We start from the raw sequence: 18338 nt of genomic DNA on the forward strand, positions 1-18338 counted from the left end.
AAGCAATTCTCATGCCTCGGCTTCCAAGTAGCTGGGATTATAGGTATACACCACCACGCTCAGCTAATTTTTTTATTTTTAGTAGAGACAGGGTTTCACCGTGTTGGCCAGGCTGGCCTGGAATTCGTGACCTCAAATGATCCGTCTGCCTCAGCCTCCCAAAGTGCTGGGATTACAGGTGTGAGCAACAAGCGTCCGATAAATGTATTTTGCATGTGAGTAGGACATAAATTTGGGGGGCCAAAGGCAGTAAGCTATGGTCTGACTGTGTCATTCAAAATTCATCTGTTGAAAATTGCTAATGTGACAATACTAAAAGGTAGGGCCTCCAGGAAATGATTAAATCATGAGTACAGAGCCGTCATGGATGAGATTAAGGCCCTTAAAAAAAGGTTTGAGGGCCACCACAATGGCTCACACCTGTAATCCCAGCACTTTGGGAGGCCAAGGCAGGCGGATCACCTGAGCTCAGGAGTTCGAGATCAGCCTGGCCAACACGGAGAAACCCCGTCTCTACTAAAAATACAAAAATTAGCTGGGCATGGTGGTGGGCACCTGTAATCCCAGCTACTCGGGAGGATGAGGCAGGAGAATCACTTGAACCCAGGAGGGAGAGGTTGCAGTGAGCTGAGATCATGTCACTGCATCCAGCCTGGGTGTCAGAGCAAGACTCCGTCTAAAAAACAACAACAAAAAGAATTATCACAGATGAATGGATAAGCAAAATGTGGTATACACATATAATGTGATATTTTTCAGCCTCAAAAAAGAAGGAAATTCTGACACATTCTACAACATGAATGAACTTTGAAGACATGCTAAGTGAAACAAGCTAATTACAAAAGGGCAAATACTGTTATGGTTCCACGTACATTAAGTACCTACAGTAGTCAAATTCATAGAGACAGAAAGTAAAATGATAGTTGTCAGAGGTTGAGGGAAGGAGGAATAAGTTTTTGTTTAATGGGTACAGTTTCTGAAGATGGTAACAATTGCCCAACAATGTGAATGTACTTAATGTGACTGAACTGCACATTTGAAAATAATTAAAATGGGGCCAGGCGCAGTGGCTCACACCTGTAATACCAGCACTTAGGGAGGCCGAGGTGAGTGGATCACTTGAGGCCAGGAGTTGGAGATTAGTCTGACCAGTATGGTGAAACTCTGTCTCTACCAAAAATACACAAATTAGCCAGGCATGGTGGCGGGCGTTTGTAATCCCAGCTACTGGGGAGGCTGAGGCTGGAGAATTGCTTGAATCCTGGAGGCGGAGGTTGCAGTGACCTGAGATCATGCCACAGCACTCCAGGTTGGGCAACAGAGCAAGAGTCCGTCTCAAAAAAAAACCCACAAAAACAAAACAAAACGGGTTAATGGCGTATCTACAGACACTGAATCCCAATAGACCATATCTGGGTTCAGTAATTTATATTTCTAAAAAGATCCCAAGACTTAGAAATCACTGATGTATATCATCAAACACACTGGTCATGCTTACAATACTATATATAACCTAAGCATTATCACAGAACGTAATGTAACTTTTTTTTTTTTTTGAGACGGAGTCTCCCTCTGTTGCTCAGGCTGGAGTGCAGTGGCGCACTCTCGGCTTACTGCAACCTCTGCCTTCTGGGTTCAAGCAATTCTCCTGCCTCACCTCCCGAGTAGCTGGGACTACAGGCGCCCGCCACCACGCCCGGCTAATTTTTGTATTTTTAGCAGAGACAGGGTTTTACTATGTTGGCCAATCTGGTGTCGAACTCCTGACCTCAAGTGATCCGCCCGCCTTAGCCTCCCAAAGTGCTGGGATTACAGGCGTGAGCCATAGCGCCCCGCCCGTAATGTAACTTTGGGGGAAAGATATGGGTGGCTTACGTTTCAAACATTTCTGAATTTTTGAGTTATCTCAACTTGAAGCAAAGGCCCAGCAGTTCAATATCAGGAGTAATAAACGGTAAAGAAAACAGAAACAAAGTACAATCAAGCAATGCCAATCAGCAGGAGACTGTGACATGGCCCTGCTTAAGCCAGAGTAAACTCTTGTGAGCTTGCCACTAACTCCCGTTTTAACAAAATTATTCATTTTAGGAAACCGCAAGGTTTTTTTTGTTTTTAATTTTTTTAATCTTTGCAAGAGCTGTCAGATCAGAAGGTTGTATTATTTATTTGGTTCTAGATAAAATTTTGAACTATATCGAAATTATAAACTGGCTTTCTGGAAAGGAAATGGTCCTAGACAATTTATAGGCTAACGAGCAGAGACCCAACATAACAAAATTTTGTCCCCAAAACGAAACAATAGAACACACGTGGGTGGATCCTAGCAGGGAGAAGGGGTGGGCGGGGTCAGGCACGGGGCGGAGCCAGCCCCTCGGCTGAGGAGATCCCAGTCCGGTCTCCGCCTCCGTGACGTCCCGGGAAGCGCCGCCCACAGCTGCCCGGGACTCCGGTGATCGCCGCGGCTCGCTCGCGCCCCGGAAACTGCCCCTTCTCGGGGGTCATGATGGGCAGCAAGATGGCGTCTGCCAGTAGGGTCGTTCAGGTAAAGCAATTTGTCGCGTTTCCGCATCTTGGGCGGTAGGGACGGTGCCGACTATGGCGACGGCGTCGGGGAGTAAAGGCGGTGGCAGAGGCTGAGCGGTGACCGCGCCTTTGCGGAGGGCCAGTGGCGGCGCCCGCGGGTGTGTGTGAGGATGGGACTCTGAGCCTGTTGGACCGGGCAGTGAGGTGGGTCCGGCGCTGAGGGTTCGAGCCTTGCGGCAAGCGTGCAGCAACTTGGCAGGTAGGTCCTTTACCTACTGCCGGGATCCCCGGCTCCTCCGCCAGGACCTTGTTAGTCTTAGGCGTGTGCGGGTGAGGAGGCCCTGGCGGTAGCCGTCTAGGATTGGCTGTGGTGCCCCCGCTCAGCCAATCGGAAGGAAGGCGATAGCGGGGCGTGGAAGGAAGCGAACCCTGGATCTGACCCAGTGTCCCTTCAAGGTCTCGGGAATGGTCGGGCAACTGGCCCCGCGTACTGCGTCCTCGCCGGAGCGGGTTCTCCCCAACCTCTCCAAGCGTCTGGCTACAGGCCAGATGAGGGAAATAGAAAAATGTTATTTAAGCTTAATTAATGTGTGTGTGTATATTAGTGTGTGTGTGTGTATAAGCGTTGGTTTCACAAGCCTATTTTCCCTTGGTTTAGATAGACAGCTAAAGTAACTTTGTTAATCCACCTATCAGCTACTAACTCCTGATAGCCTTTTTATTTGTTTCTTCAGCTGTGGTTCTAACTTAGGCAAAATTACTATATAAGTGGAACACAACCTCCACTTTTGTGGTTGGTTTACGTAGTCTTTGAACCCTGAAACTGTATTATTTTATAATTGACTTTTATTTTTGATATGAGAAGTACATTCCGCTTTATATAAGTACATCTCTTAAAAGACCTTTTTCTAAGTTCCTGAAATTGTTGTCTGAATGATAATCCTAGATCCCAGTCTTTGGTCCCATTGCAATGAATGATCCTTACTTATTCAGTGGGTAGTTATTGAGCATTGACTAGTTAAAGATTCTGTAAGGACTGAGAGTATCTGACAAAGGTCTGTTAACCATAATATATAACCATATGTATCAATAATACATAACAATTTAAAAATGGGTAAAAGACTTAGCGTGTTGCACAAAAGATACCCAAATGAGCAATGAACATTTTAAAAGGTGCTCAATATCATTACTTGCCAGGAAAATAAAAATTAAAACCGTGAGGTCCTACACATCCACCAAAATGACTAAAATTTAGAAGTCAGTGGTGATGAGAATAAATGTTCATAGAAAAAAAAGAGTTACTAGCAAAGAACTGGGGTCCAGAGCTGAGGAGTTCCAGCCTGGCAGCAGGAGTGTGGCATCTCAGCAGGCAGGTACTGTACATACTGCCCTCGGGTCCCTGGCTCTATTTCTGATAGCCCCCAAACCACAAACAATCTGTATGTCTGTCTTTTGCATAAACAAATTGTGGTAGTTTGTTAAAATAGTAGAGTCCAAAGCAATACTAACAGCTGATGTATGCAAACAAATGAAGAAACTGTGAGATATACAGTAAGGAATGGTCTGTGCCCTTCTAACATAGGAACAAAGACCTGTACTCACCTATTTAGAATTCAAACCAGGTTCGTGACTGCGCTCTAAAAAAAAAGAAAAATAAAAAGAATACAACCAATATGCTAATATAATATCACTTGAGCCTAGGAGTTTGACGCTACAGTGAACCACAATCACCCCACTGCACCCCAGCCTGTGTAACAGGCTGTGTAACAGAGCAAGATCTGGTCTCAAAAAATAAATAATAAAGTATGTGCTAATATTATGTAATAATTACATATAACATTAGCAAAATTTGTTGAGTATCTGTGTGACAGGCCTATAAAGCTAGAACTACAGTACCAGTAAGAGATAGAGTTTAGGCCAGGCTCACTGGTGTATGCCTGTAATCCCAACACTTTGGCAGTTTGAGGCAGGAGGATGGCTTGAGCCCAGGAGTTCAAGACCAGCCTGGGCAACATAGCAAGACCCCATCTCTATAAAAATTTTAAAAAATCAGCTGAGCATGGTGACGTGCACCTGTGGTCCCAGCTATTCAGGAGGCTGAGGTGGGAAGATTGAGCCCGGGTGATCAAGGCTACAGTGAGCCATAATCATGCCACTGTATTCCAGCCTGGACAATAGAGCTAGACCCTGACTCAAAAAAAAAAAAAAACAAAAAAAAACAACATAGAGCTTAGAATTTGGTTGTTGATCCATATCTTGAAGGAAGAGAAGAGTGCCAAAAGACTGATTGGTACAAACTGATAGGAAGTCACAAAGCGTGGTCTCAGAACATCAAGTAAAGACAAAGCCGGCTGGGCACAGTGGCTCACACCTATACTCCCAACACTTTGGGAAGCCAAGGTGGGAAGATTGCTTGAGCCAGGAGTTCAAGATTAGCCTAGGCAACATAACAAGACCCCATCTCTATAAAAATTAGCCAGGCAGGAGGGGTAGTGTGTGGGTGTGTACTTGTAGTCCTAGCTACTCAGGAGGCTGAGGTGGAAAGATCACTTGAGCCCAGGAGTTTGACCCTGCAGTGAACCACGATCACTCCACTGCACCCCAGCCTGTGTAACAGAGCAAGACCTGGTCTCAAAAAATAAATAATAAAGTAAAACATTTTCAGACTAGCTAACAAATGAAAATCCAGCGCTATGCTATTTATAAGAGGCATAGCTAAAACTAAGATTTGGAAAGGTAAAAATAAAGAGACAGTCAACTGATCTTTGACAAAACGAGCAAAAGGAATACAATGGAGAAAAGATAGTCTTTTCAACATGGTGCTGAAAAAATTGGATATCCATCTAGACACAGACCTCACGTTCTTCACAAAAATTAACTCAAAATGGATCCTAGACCTGAATGCAAAATGCAAAACTATAAAACCCTTAGAATATAACATAGGAGAAAATAAAAATAACCTTAGGTTTAGGAATGACTTTTTAGATATAACACCAAAGGCATGATCCATGAAAAATTAATTGATAAGCTGGACTTCATTAAAATAAAAAATTCTGCTCTGTGAGACACTGTCAAAAAAAGGCAAGCCACATATTGGGAGAAAATACTTTCAAAAGACATTATCTGATAAAAGACTATTATAGAAAACATAAGGCTGGACACGGTGACTCATGCCTGTAATCCCAGCACTTTGGGAGCCCAAGGCGGGCAGATCACCTGAGGTCAGAAGTTTGAGACCAGCCTGGCCAACATGGCGAAACCCCGTATCTACTAAAAGTACAAAAATTAGCTGGGAGTGGTGGCGGGTGCCTATAATCCCAGCTACAGGAGGCCGAGGCAGGAGAATCGCTTGAACCTGAGAGGCGGAGGTTGCAGTGAGCCCACTGCACTCCAGCCTGGGTGACAGAGCAAGACTCCGTCTCAAAAAAAAAAAAAAAGAAAAGAAAACAAGAACTCAACAATAAGAAAATAAATAAAAATAAATGACTGAATTTTAAAATGGGCAAAACAGCTGGACACCTCATCAAAGAAAATACACACACTTTGGGATGCTGAAGTGGGTGGATCGCTTGAGCCCAGGAGTTCAAGACCAGCCTGGCCAACATGGTGAAACCCTGTCTCTACAAAAAATACAAAAGTTAACTGAGTGTGGTGGTGCACGCCTGTAGTCCCAGCTACTTGGGAGGCTGAAGTGGGAGGATCGCTTTAAGTGGGAGGATTGCTTGAGCCTGGGAGATTGAGGTTGCATTGAACTAAGATCACACCACTGCACTCCAGTGGGCAACAGAGTGTAATCCTGTCTCAAAAAAAAAAGAAAACTGATATATTTAAATGACATAAAATAGGTGTCATGAATGACACCTAGGTCTAATGAAAAGATAGTCAGGCACGGTGGTTCATGCCTGTAATCCCAGCACTTTGGGAGGCCGAGGTGGACGGATCACCTGAGGTCAGGAGTTCGAGACCAGCCTGGCCAACATGGCAAAACCCCATCTCTACTAAAAGTACAAAAATTAGCCAGGTGTGGTGGTGTGCACCTGTAATCCCAGCTACTTGGGAGGCTGAGGCAGGAGAACTGCTTGAACCTGGGAGGTGGAGGTTTCAGTGAGCCGAGATCGCGCCATTGCACTGCAGCCTGGGCGACAGAGTGAGACTGTCTCAAAAAAAGAAAGAAAAGATATTCAACATCATATGTCATTAGAGAATTTCAAGTTAAGACAGCCATTGCACACCTATTAGAATGGCCAGAATCCAAAACACTTGACAACACCTAATGTTGACAGAGGTGTGAATTCTCATTACTATCCCACCTAACAGGAACTCTCATTCATTGCTGGTGGGAATGCAAAATGGTACAGCCACTTTGGAAGACAGTTTGGCAATTTCTTTCTTTCTTTTTTAGGCACATACCACCATGCCTGACTAATTTTTGTATTTTTTGTAGAGTCAGGTTTTCACTATGTTGCCCAGGCTAGTCTTGAACTCTTGGACTCAAGTGATCCACCTGCCTTGACCTCCTGAAGTGTTGGAATTACAGGCGTCAGCCACGGCGCTGATCCCAGTTTGGCAATTTCATACAAAAGGAAACATAATCTTACCACACGATCTAGCCATTACACTCCATAGTAGCTACCCAAGTGAGTTGAAAACTTATGTCCACATAAAAGCTGCACACAGATGTTTATGGCAGCTTTATTCATAATTACCGAAATTTAAAAGCAAACAAGATATCCTTCAGTAGGTGAATTGATAAACTGTGGTACATCTAGATATTGAAATATTATTCAGCACTAAAAAGAAATGAGCTATCAAGCCATGAAAAGGCATGAATAAATCTTAGATGGGGCCGGGTGCGGTGGCTCATGCCTGTAATCCCAACACTTTGGGAGGCCGAGGCGGGCAGATCACAAGATCAAGAGATTGAGACCGTCCCGGCCAACATGGAGAATCCCCATCTCTACTAAAAATACAAAAATTAGCTGGACATGATGGCACATACCTGTAGTCACAGCTACTCAGGAGGCTGAAGCAGGAGAATCACTTGAACCCGGGCGGAGGTTGCAGTGAGCCGAGATCGCACCATTGCACTCCAGCGTGGGCGACAGCGTGAGACTCTGTCTCAAAAAAGAAAAAAAAAAAAATCTTAGATGGATAGTTTGACCTTTTCTAGAATGTCATATGGTTGCAATCATACAATGGGAGACTTTTCAGATTGGCTTCTTAGTTATCCAACTAATATACAATTGGAGTTATTTGTTTGTCATATTTGTATTTAGAATCTAAAAAGACAGTTGAGAAGGGGAAATTTTTGTTTTGTTTTGTTTTGTTTGAGACAGAGTCTCACTTTGTCACACAGACTGGAGTGTAGTGGCATGATCATGGCTCATTGCAGTCTTGACCTCCCGAGGTTCAAGTGATCCTCCTGCCTCAGCCCCCCAAATAGCTGGGACTAAAGGTGTGCAGCACCACTCGCAGCTAAGTTTTTGGTATTTTTTGTAGAGACAGAGTTTCGCCATGTTGCCTGGGCTGGTTCAAACTCCTGAGCTCAAGAAATCCACCTGCCTCAGACTCCCAAAGTGCTGAGATTACAGGTGTGAGTCACCACACCCAATCAAGAAGGGGAAATGTGAGCATAAGCTAAATATTAGATGATAGTAGGAATTATTGTTAGTTAAGTGTAGCAAAAGTATTGGGGCTCACCTGAACGAAAACTAGGATGAACTAAGGTGTCTACCATGATTATATTTGGAATCTCATTAGTTAATAAAGTGACTTTTTTTTTTTTTGAGACAGGATCTTGCTGTTGCCCAGGCTGCAGTGCAGTAGCATGATCTTGGCTGATTTACTGTAGCCTCAACCTCTTGGGATCAAGTGATCTTCTCACCTAAGCATCCCAAGTAGCTGGGACTACAGGCCCACGCCACCATGCCCAGCTAACTTTTTAAAATTTTTAGTAGAGACAGGGTCTGACTATATTGCCCAGGCTGGTCTCTAACTCCTGGGCTCAAGTGATCCTCCTGCCTCAACCTCTCAAAGTGCTGGGATTACATGCATGAGCCACTGAGCCTGACTTCACTGCTTTCAAATTGGAAAAAAAAAAAGTATTGGAGTTATGATTTAACAAAAATTCTGTTTGTCAGTAATGTGTGGAAGATATTAACAGATGAGATGGGATTAAATGTATGGGATTTGTTTAATCAGGGAAGGGATTATGAAATAAGATTGACTATATTATTGTTGAAGTTGTGTGATGAATATATCAGGGTTTATTTTATTTTATTTTATTATTATTATTTTTTGAGTTGGAGTCTCACTCTGTCGCCCAGGCTGGAGTGCAGTGGCACCATCTCGGCTCACTGCAAGCTCCACCTTCCGGGTTCACACCATTCTCCTGCCTCAGCCTCCCAAGTAGCTGGGACTACAGGCGCCCGCCACCACGCCCAGCTAATTTTTTGTATTTTTAGTGGAGACGGGGTTTCCCATGTTAGCCAGGATGGTCTCAAACTCCTGACCTCATGATCCACCCACCTCGGCCTCCCAGAGTGCTGGGATTACAGGCGTGAGCCACTGCGCCCGGCCTATATCGGGGTTTATTTTATACCATTCTACTTTTTTGCATTTAAAACACTTTCTAGGGCTGGGTGCAGTGGCTCATGCCTGTAATCCCTGTACTTTGGGTGGCCAAGGCAGGAGGATTGCTTAAGCCCAAGAGTTCAAGACCCACCTAAGGAACATAGGGAGATCCCATCTCCACAAAAAATTTTAAAAATTAGCCAGGCGTGGTGGTGCACACTCATAGTCCCAGTTACTTTGGAGGCTAAGGTGGGAGGATCACTTGAGCCTGGGAGGTTGAGGCTGTAATGAGCTGTGATCATACCACTGCACTGGGCGACAAGAGCAAGACCCTATCTCAAAATAAAAATTTTTTTTGTTGAAAAGTAGGGATACCAAACAGTGCGAATTAAATTTTTAAGACCATATTATTATTATTGTTGGGTTTTTTTTTTTGTTTTTTTTGTTTTTTTTGAGATGGAGTCTCACTCTGTCGCCCAGGCTGGAGTGCAGTGGTACAATCTTGGCTCACTGCAACCTCCACCTCCTGGGTTCAAGTGATTTCTCATGCCCCAGCCTCCTGAGTAGCTGGGATTACAGGCCTGCACCACCACACCCAGCTAATTTTTGTATATTTAGTAGAGACGGGGTTTCACCATGTTGACCCGGTTTGTCTTGAACTCCTGACCTCAAGTGATCCGCCCGCTTTGGCCTTCCAAAGTGCTGGGATTACAGGTGTGAGACACCGTGCCCGGCCTATAAGGCCATATTAAATCATGTTTTTAAGTATATAAAAGCAATGTTGCAAATGATTCCTTCTCTGCAGTGTATGTATATTTGTATAAGTATATAATACATATTTACATGCCTATACAGTTAGACCTAACTTACAAATGGTTTATTCACTTATTTGGCAACTGTTACTTGGGCATTTTCCATGTAACAGGAATGCTGCTGCAGAAGTGCTTAATTTTCTGTCTCTGACTGTCCAGGAGCTTAGCGCTCTCCTATAATCATTGGCTAACTTATCTGTCCTCTGAAAACATAAGGAGAGTTTTTAACTCAGACTTTGGAATTTGGGAAAGGTTCTTAGAGAAGAGTGACATTTGAGCTGTTGTAAAGGATAAGCAGTCAGAAGGATAGGCATGGAAGTGGAATGGGATGGGAGGGAGATTTCATGGCAGAGGACGTAAGCTCTAGATGGAATGAGGATAAATAGCAGGATGAATTGGGGAAAGGAAAAATACTTCAGAATACTTGGAGCAACCGGTACATAAGAGAGTAGGGGAGAAAGGCTGGCAAAGTAAGGAGAGGCCAGATCACAATGGGTGTTGTGAGTGCCAAATGAGAGTTTGAACTTTATCCTGAAAGCTGTGGAACATTTTTCAAACTTTTTTTTTTCTTTTAAGTTGTAGAGAGGGAGTCTCATCTTCTTGCTCAGGCTGGTCTCAAACTCCTGGGCTCAAGCCATCCTCTTGCCTCAGCCTCCCAAAGTGCTGGAATTACAGGCATGAGCCACTGATCTCAGCCAGTTTTCAAACTTTTAAATAGGGGAGTGACAATAGGATAGATAGAACATTCTCTTAAGAAGCTTGGCTATGAAAGTGAAGAAACAGTTAATAGAGAAGTTGTTTGTTTTTTTTTTTGAGACAGAGCCTCTCTCTGTCACCTAGGCTGGAGTGCAGTGGCTTGATCTCGGACTTCCACTTCCCGAGTTCAAGCAATTCTCTGCCTTAGCCTCCCGAGTAGCTGGGATTACAGGTGCCCACCACCACGCCCGGCTAATTTTTTAATTTTTTTAGAAGAGACGGGGTTTCACCGTCTTGGCCAGGCTGGTCTTGAATTTGTGACCTCATGATCCACCTGCTTTGGCCTCCCAAAGTGCTGGGATGACAGGCGTGAGCCACGGCACGCAGCTTTTTTTTTTTTTTTTTTTGAGACAAAGTCTTTCTCTTTTGCCCAGGCTGGAGTGCAGGGGCACGATCTCGGCTCACTGCAACCTCTGCCTCCCAGGTTCAAGCAATTCTCCTGCCTCAGCCTCCCGAGTACCTGGGACTACAGGTGTGCGCCACCACGCCTGGCTACTTTGTATTTTTAGTAGAGACGGGGTTTCTCCGTGTTAGCCAGAATGGTCTCGATCTCCTGACCTCATGATCCACCACCCACCTCGGCCTCTCAAAGTGCTGGGATTACAGGCGTGAGCCACCATGCCCAGCCGAGAAGTTTTTTAGTGTGGAAGACTTGAGCATGATTTTATGGTGAGGTAGAGAATACATTCCAGCATTTTCTCACAGCCACAGAATTACAGTGGTGAATTTTTAGGTCAATCCCATACCTATTTGCTTCTGTGCCCATATAAAATGCATAATATGTACTACAAATATATTGCAGATAAACACACCTCAGTCTCATTCGTTACATAGCAATTTATAGATTAGTTGAAAATAGTACTTTGTTCATTAGATTCTTAGCATTATATATTCAGAAGATTTCATATTGACAGGTTCATTTAAGGTCCTCTATACCACTATCTGGAATTTTACGGACAAAATTGTTAATACTTTTCAAACATCTGTTATAAAAACAGTATTCCAAAAATATGTATTTCAGGCCAGGCATGGTGGCTCACACCTCTAATCCCAGCACTTTGGGAGGCCTAGTCAGGCAGATTGCCTGAGGTCAGGAGTTCGAAACCAGCCTGGCCAACATGGTGAAACCCTGTCTCTACTAAAAATATAAAAATTAGCTGGGCGTGGTGGCGGGCACTTGTAATCCCAGCTACTCAGGAGGCTGAGGCAGGAGAATCACTTGAACCCTTGAGGCAGAGGTTGCAGTGAGCCATGATTGCAGCACTGTACTCCAGTCTGGGCGACACGGCAAGACTCTGTCTCAAAAAAAAAAAAAAAAAAAAGTATTCCTATGGGTATAGGAAAAAGACTAAAATAAAGTGCTATCAAATGTTTTAATTTGGGCTGGGCGTGGTGGCCCACGCCTGTAATCCCAGCACTTTGGGAAGCCGAAGCAGGTGGATCATTTGAGGTCAGGAGTTCAAGACCAGCCTGGGTAAAATGGGGAAACTCCATATCTACTAAAAATACAAAAATTAGCGGGGTGTGGTGGTGCAGGCCTGTAATCCTGGCTACTCAGGAGGCTGAGGCAGGAGAATTGCTTGAACCTGGGAGGTGGAGGTTGCAGTGAACAGAGATTACGCCGCTACATTCCAGCCTGGGTGACAGAGGGAGACTCCATCTCAAAAAAAAAAGGTTTTTATTTGTTTTATGTGGGTCTTGGGATGATAGTGTTTTCTTCTTTTGCTTTTCTGTGTTCTTCCAAATGTTTTACAAGAACTTGTGTTACTTTTGTAGTCAAAAAAAGTATTCTTTAATTTTCTAATTTTCAAAATGATTGTTTTTTCTTACCTGTTAGGTATTAATATAGTAGGGAAATAGCACTCAAAACAAGTCAGGAGGCCAGGTGCAGTGGTTCATGCCTGAAATCCTAGCACTTTGGGAGGCTAAGGCGAGAAGATTGCTTGTACCTAGGAGCAAGAGGTGGAGGTTGCGGTAAGCCCACATCATGCCAGTGCACTCCATCCTGGGCAACGAGCCAGACCCTGTCTCAACAAAAAACTTAAAAAGTCAGTAAATTTCCGCCGGGTGTGGTGGCTCACACCTGTAATCCCAGCACTTTAGGAGGCCAAGGTGGGCGGATCATGAGGTCAGGAGATTGAGACCATCTTGGCTAACACGGTGAAACCCCGTCTCTACTAAACATAGAAAAAAAAAATAGCCAGGCATGGTGGCAGGCACCTGTAGTCCGCAGAAATCCTTGAACCAGGAGGCGGAGGTTCAGGAGTGAGTCCTGCCCTGCTCCAGCCTGGCGACAGAGTGAGATCCATCTGAAAAAGGAAAAAAAAGGAGTAATTTCCAGTTTTTTGTGTCGCCCAGGCTGGAGTGCAGTGGCAAGATCTGAGCTCATTGCAACCTCTGCCTCCTTGGTTCAAGTGATCCTCCCACCTCAGCCTCCCAAGTAGCTGGAACTACAGGCACATAGCACCACATTTATTTATTTATTTATTTTTGAGACGGAGTCTCACTCTGTGGTCAGACTGGAGTGTGGTGGCACTATCTCTGCTCACTGCAACCTCTGCCTCCTGCGTTCAAGCGATTCTCCTGCCTCAGCCTCCTGAGTAGCTGGGATTACAGATGCGCACTACCACCACGCCCTGCTAATTTTTGTATTTTTAGTAGATATGAGGTTTCACCCTGTTGGTCAGGCTGCTCTCGAATCCTGACCTTGTGATCCACCCGCCTCGGCCTTCCACAGTGCTGGGATTACAGGCGTGAGCCACCATGCCCAGCCACCTTTTTTTTTTTTTTTTTAAGATGGAGTCTCACTCTGTAGCCCAGGCTAGAGTGCAGTGGCACGATCTCAGCTCACTGCAACCTCTGCCTCCGGAGTCCCGGTTCAAGCAATTCTCCTGCCTTAGCCTCCCAAGTAGCTAGGATTACAGGCATGCACCACCATGCCCAGCTAATTTTTGTATTTTTAGTAGAGATGGGGTTTCACCATGTTGGCCAGGCTGGTCTTGAACTCCTGACCTCGTGATCCACCCACCTTGGCCTCCCAAAATGTTGGGATTACAGGCGTGAGCCATCACACCAGGCCTTGTTTTTCTCTTTTTGTTTTTGTTTTAATTTTTGGTAGAGACAGGGTTTCACCATGTTGCCCAGGCTGGTCTCAAACTCCTGCACTCACGCAATCTGCCCACCTGGGCCTCCCCAAATGTTGGAATTACAGGCATAAGCCACTGCGCCCAGCCAGCTTTCATTTTTACCAATCAATAAGTCATGCAACATAAACTCTACATCATCTCCTCCATTGGGTTGCTTTGAAGTGAAGTACACCTTCGATAGTACAATGAAAGTCTTGTGATATATAAAGTACAAAGTTGTGTTTACCAGGTAGACAAGTTAATAATTCATACACCAGCTTTCCTGGTTGGGGAAGAGTATAATTTAAAGTTGCTGTCAAAGAGTAATTTTAACAAAAGTATCTACTTATGAGGTTTAGTAGATCATTTCTTTTAGTTAATGAGATTGTTTTTCATGCATATTATTTTTCCTTTAGGTAGTCAAACCACACACTCCATTAATAAGGTTTCCTGACAGAAGAGACAATCCTAAACCCAATGGTGAGTTGTATTTTATTTAGATTTCTTTTAAAATTGTGTACATGAATATTTATAAATGAGTATTTTATTATAGGCAATATTTCTCATTTTAAAATCAGTTAAGACTATTGTAGCTTAGATCAAAATAGTGCCTTATGTAGCATGCAAGTAGAAATTAACTTATGGCTGGGCGCGGTGGCTCACGCCTGTAATCCCAGCACTTTGGGAGGCCAAGGCAGGCGGATCACCTGAGGTCAGGAGTTCAAGACCAGCCTGGCCAACATGGTGAAACCCTGTCTCTACTAAAAAATACGAAAAAATTCGCCAGGCATGGTGGCGGGCTCCTATAGTCCCAGCTACTCAGGAGGCTGAGGCATAGAATTGCTTGAACCCAGGAGGCGGAGGTTGCAGTGAGCCGAGATCATGCCACTACACTCCAGCCTAGGTGACAGGGCAAGACTTTGTCTCAAAAAAAAAAAAAAAATTATTACCTCTATTTTATTTTATTTTTTGAGACAGGGTCTTGCTCTGTTGCCCAGGCTGGAGTGCAGTGGTGTTCTCTTGGCACACTGCAGCCTCCCCCTCCCGGGTTAAAGCAATTCTCATGCTTCAGCCTCCTTAGTAGCTGGGATTACAGGCATACACCAGCATGCCTGGCTAATTTTTGTATTTTTAGTAGAGGCAGGGTTTCACCATGTTGCCTAGGCTGGTCTCGACTCCTGATCTCAGGTGATCTGCCTGCCTCGGCCTCCCAAAGTGCTGGGATTACAGGCGTGAGCCACTCACCGGGCCTTTATTACCCCTATTTTAAAAGGTAGTGACTCAACAGAAGATATCTCTGAATTTCTAGTGAGTTTATATGGGCAAAATTTTATCCTACGTTTATTCTCTCCTATCCTTTAGAAGATTCTCCCATGCTTACATTTGCAGAGACTGGGAAAAGAATAACCATTCCTGTTTCTCTCCTCACCAACCATCTTTTCTTTCATTCATTCATTTATCTGTTCATCTAGTCAGTAAATATTTTTTGGATTGCCTTAATCCTTAGCATTTATTCAAAATTAATGGGAGAAGATTCTGAAAGGGTTCTGTTTTTCTCTGATTCTCGCCCTTTTTTAAAAAAAACAGATCCTCTGTGCCTCTCTTGATCTTTAATTCAGGCAATTTTAACACATTTTATAGGTATATTTTTAACTTACTGTAACTATTGAAGAATGAAGATGTTTAAACAAGTGTAAAGATATTGAGAAAACTACCCTCATTTACATTTACTGACTTTCTTATTCCTTATTGTAAGATATTACCTGTAAACTCCACCATGTGTTGGCCTATGAGGGGTTATGTGACATAAGCTTAAGTAGTGTAGGTTCCCCTAAAGGGCTGAATTCCACTAACTAGAAATTTCATTATTTTACATTTTTGTAATTCGTTTACTTAAGACCGCCCCTTAGCTGGATGCAGTGGCACATGCCTATAGTCCTGACTACTCACAGGCTGAGGTGGGATGGCTGGCAGGATGCTTGCTTGAGCCCAGGAGTTCAAGATCAGCCTGGGCAACAAGGCAAGACCCAATCTCTAAACAATAAATATATAAAAATTTTAAAGCTACCTCCTTAGTTTTTAAAAACCTTTATGAAATTATATATAGCCAACTGAGTTACTCTACAATATTTACCTTTTGGAATTATAATACTTCAAGAGTTATTTGAAGAATGACTTCATTTCAAGAATGACTTGATTATTTGATAGTATTTTAAGACTCAGTATTTTGACATCTGAACAATTTCTCTAATAAGGTCTTTTTTTTTTTATTTCAGTATCAGAAACTTTGAGATCAGCAGGGCTACCATCTCACTCTTCTGTAATTTCACAACATTCTAAGGGAAGTAAATCACCAGATTTGCTGATGTATCAGGGTCCACCAGACACTGCAGAAATAATAAAAACATTACCTCAGAAATACAGAAGGAAACTTGTGTCTCAAGAAGAAATTGAATTTATCCAAGTATGTCGTTGCTCTTTGTCCCAAGACTATGCAAAACACCGTAACATTTTGGCTTTGGGGATTTCAGTTGCTGATTTACATGCTATTCCTATTGTCTTGTCAGAGTGTGGTCAGAGCTAAGACAGGATGGTCAGGTAGGCCAAGACTATGAGAAAGAAACCATAGTCAAATCCCTCTGTAAATATGCGTGATATATCAATATCAAAAGATATAATCACATAAAAAACAGTTCTTTGGGGTCCTCAATAATTTTTCAGAGTGTGAAGAGCTTCTGATACCAAGAAATTTAAGGACGGGTCAACCTTGAGTCCCTTCCAGGTCTGAAATTATGTTTATAAGAATTGATAAGAGGGCTGGGCATGGTGGCTCATGCCTGTAATCCCAGCACTTTGGGAGGCCAAGGCAGGTGGGTCACCTGAGGTCAGGAGTTGGAAACCAGCCTGGCCAATGTGGTGAAACCCCGCGTCTACTAAAAATACAAAAATTAGCTGGGTGTGATGGCGGGCGCCTATAATGCCAGCTACTCAGGAGGCTGAGGCAGGAGAATGGCGTGAACCCGGGAGGCGGAGATTGCAGTGAGCTGAGATCCCGCCACTGCACTCCAGCCTGGGCGACAGAGCCAGACTCCGTCTCAAAAAAAAAAAAAAAAAACCGAAGATTACTTACTGAAGATTGTATAAATTTGTAAAATTGCCATCAAAACATTTCCTGCGTCAATTTAACATCTAATCTTACTGCTTTATTTTTTCCTTTTCAGCGTGGAGGTCCTGAATAACCATGGTGGCTGCTGTTTGTCATCAGACAATAGAATTGTCTTTACAATAAAGGACTTCCAGAATGACAGATGAGAAACTGTATATTAAACACCTTTAATAAATATTATGAAAAAAATGAAATATAGAAAATTTAGGTGGACACTTGTATTTCCTAATTTATGTATCTTGGTCAGCTTCTCCACAAGCTTACCTAATTGTTTATATACTTTATACTTATTAAAGTATATATTTTTAAATGTTAGCCTATTAATTTACTCTTGATTATCAAACATTACCAGTGTTAAACTATTAAAAGCACACAATGTATAGTAAACTATCATAGGATTCCCGTAATTTCACTTTACTTTCTGTTCAGACATGGAAAAATTTATCAGTCAGAATTGCTGTTTTAGGGACATGATTTTCCTGAAATTGGGTGAGGATTAGTGAAATAATTGCTCTATTACTTGTTCTTAATTCTCTGTTCTCTAATGTTTTTTCATTCACAAGTTTACTGGAGTATAACTGGCTTAGTATATCCTACTCGGAATGATAAAAATATAGTCAAGCTAAAATAGGTGCCTATACTATTAAGATACAGGAGATCATACAAAAGATTCCAAAGATAGTCAAAAAGTGTAAAATGGAAAATAAGAGATCAAAATGAATCTAGCATAGGAATAAAGATTTCACTAGAAATTGCAATTTATTATGTTTCAGAGGTTGTAAGGAAGTCTTGTTCTTTGGTTTATTTTACTGTTTTGTGATCTTGTATGCAAATCCTGATAACCATTAACTTTCTCAAACTTAATGTCTGAAAGCCTCATAAAATCAACATATTTACTTATTAAGCAGTTTATGAAACTTTCATGGGGCCCCTCCTGTGCCAAGGGTATGTATACTGTGAAGTAAAGCCTCACAAAGCTAAATAAATTCTCTTCCATACCTTTAATGATTTCTACAATATGCTTTAAAGAAGTCCTCCCTGAGAGTTAAGGGTAGGTCATGAGCAAGAAATAGAATTGGTTTTGAGTATGCTTCTGTATTTACTGAGTTGCCTGTGGGTTAATTTTTACTTATTTCTACTACTCCACAGAGTTGATCTACTTCTCTTATAAATTTTTTGCTGTGGCCTAGTGTAAATGTTGTTCAGCACAAATATGAGATAGGGATTGGAGTTTGATGCTGGCAATAAGCTGTTCAGGTGACTCATTGGAAAACATGATTCAGGCCAGGTGCAGTGGCTCATGCTTTGTAATACCAGCACTTTGGGGAACCAAGGCAGGTTGATCACCTGAGGTCAGGAGTTCAAGACCAGCCTGGCTGACAG

At 43.0% G+C, this 18338-nt stretch overlaps 1 protein-coding gene across 1 annotated transcript; it reads left to right on the plus strand.

Moving 5' to 3' along the window:
- Positions 1-2387: 2387 nt before the first annotated feature.
- MRPS36 (mitochondrial ribosomal protein S36) lies at positions 2388-17717 on the plus strand. The gene is made up of 4 exons (XM_032145017.2): positions 2388-2542; positions 14206-14269; positions 16066-16253; positions 17011-17717. The coding sequence occupies exons 1-4, from the start codon at positions 2501-2503 to the stop codon at positions 17026-17028; spliced, it is 312 nt and encodes a 103-aa protein (XP_032000908.1). The 5' UTR covers positions 2388-2500; the 3' UTR covers positions 17029-17717.
- Positions 17718-18338: the final 621 nt, after the last annotated feature.

This window comes from Hylobates moloch, unplaced genomic scaffold (assembly GCF_009828535.3).
Source record: "Hylobates moloch isolate HMO894 unplaced genomic scaffold, HMol_V3 SCAFFOLD_23, whole genome shotgun sequence".
Taxonomy (NCBI): Eukaryota; Metazoa; Chordata; class Mammalia; order Primates; family Hylobatidae; genus Hylobates; species Hylobates moloch.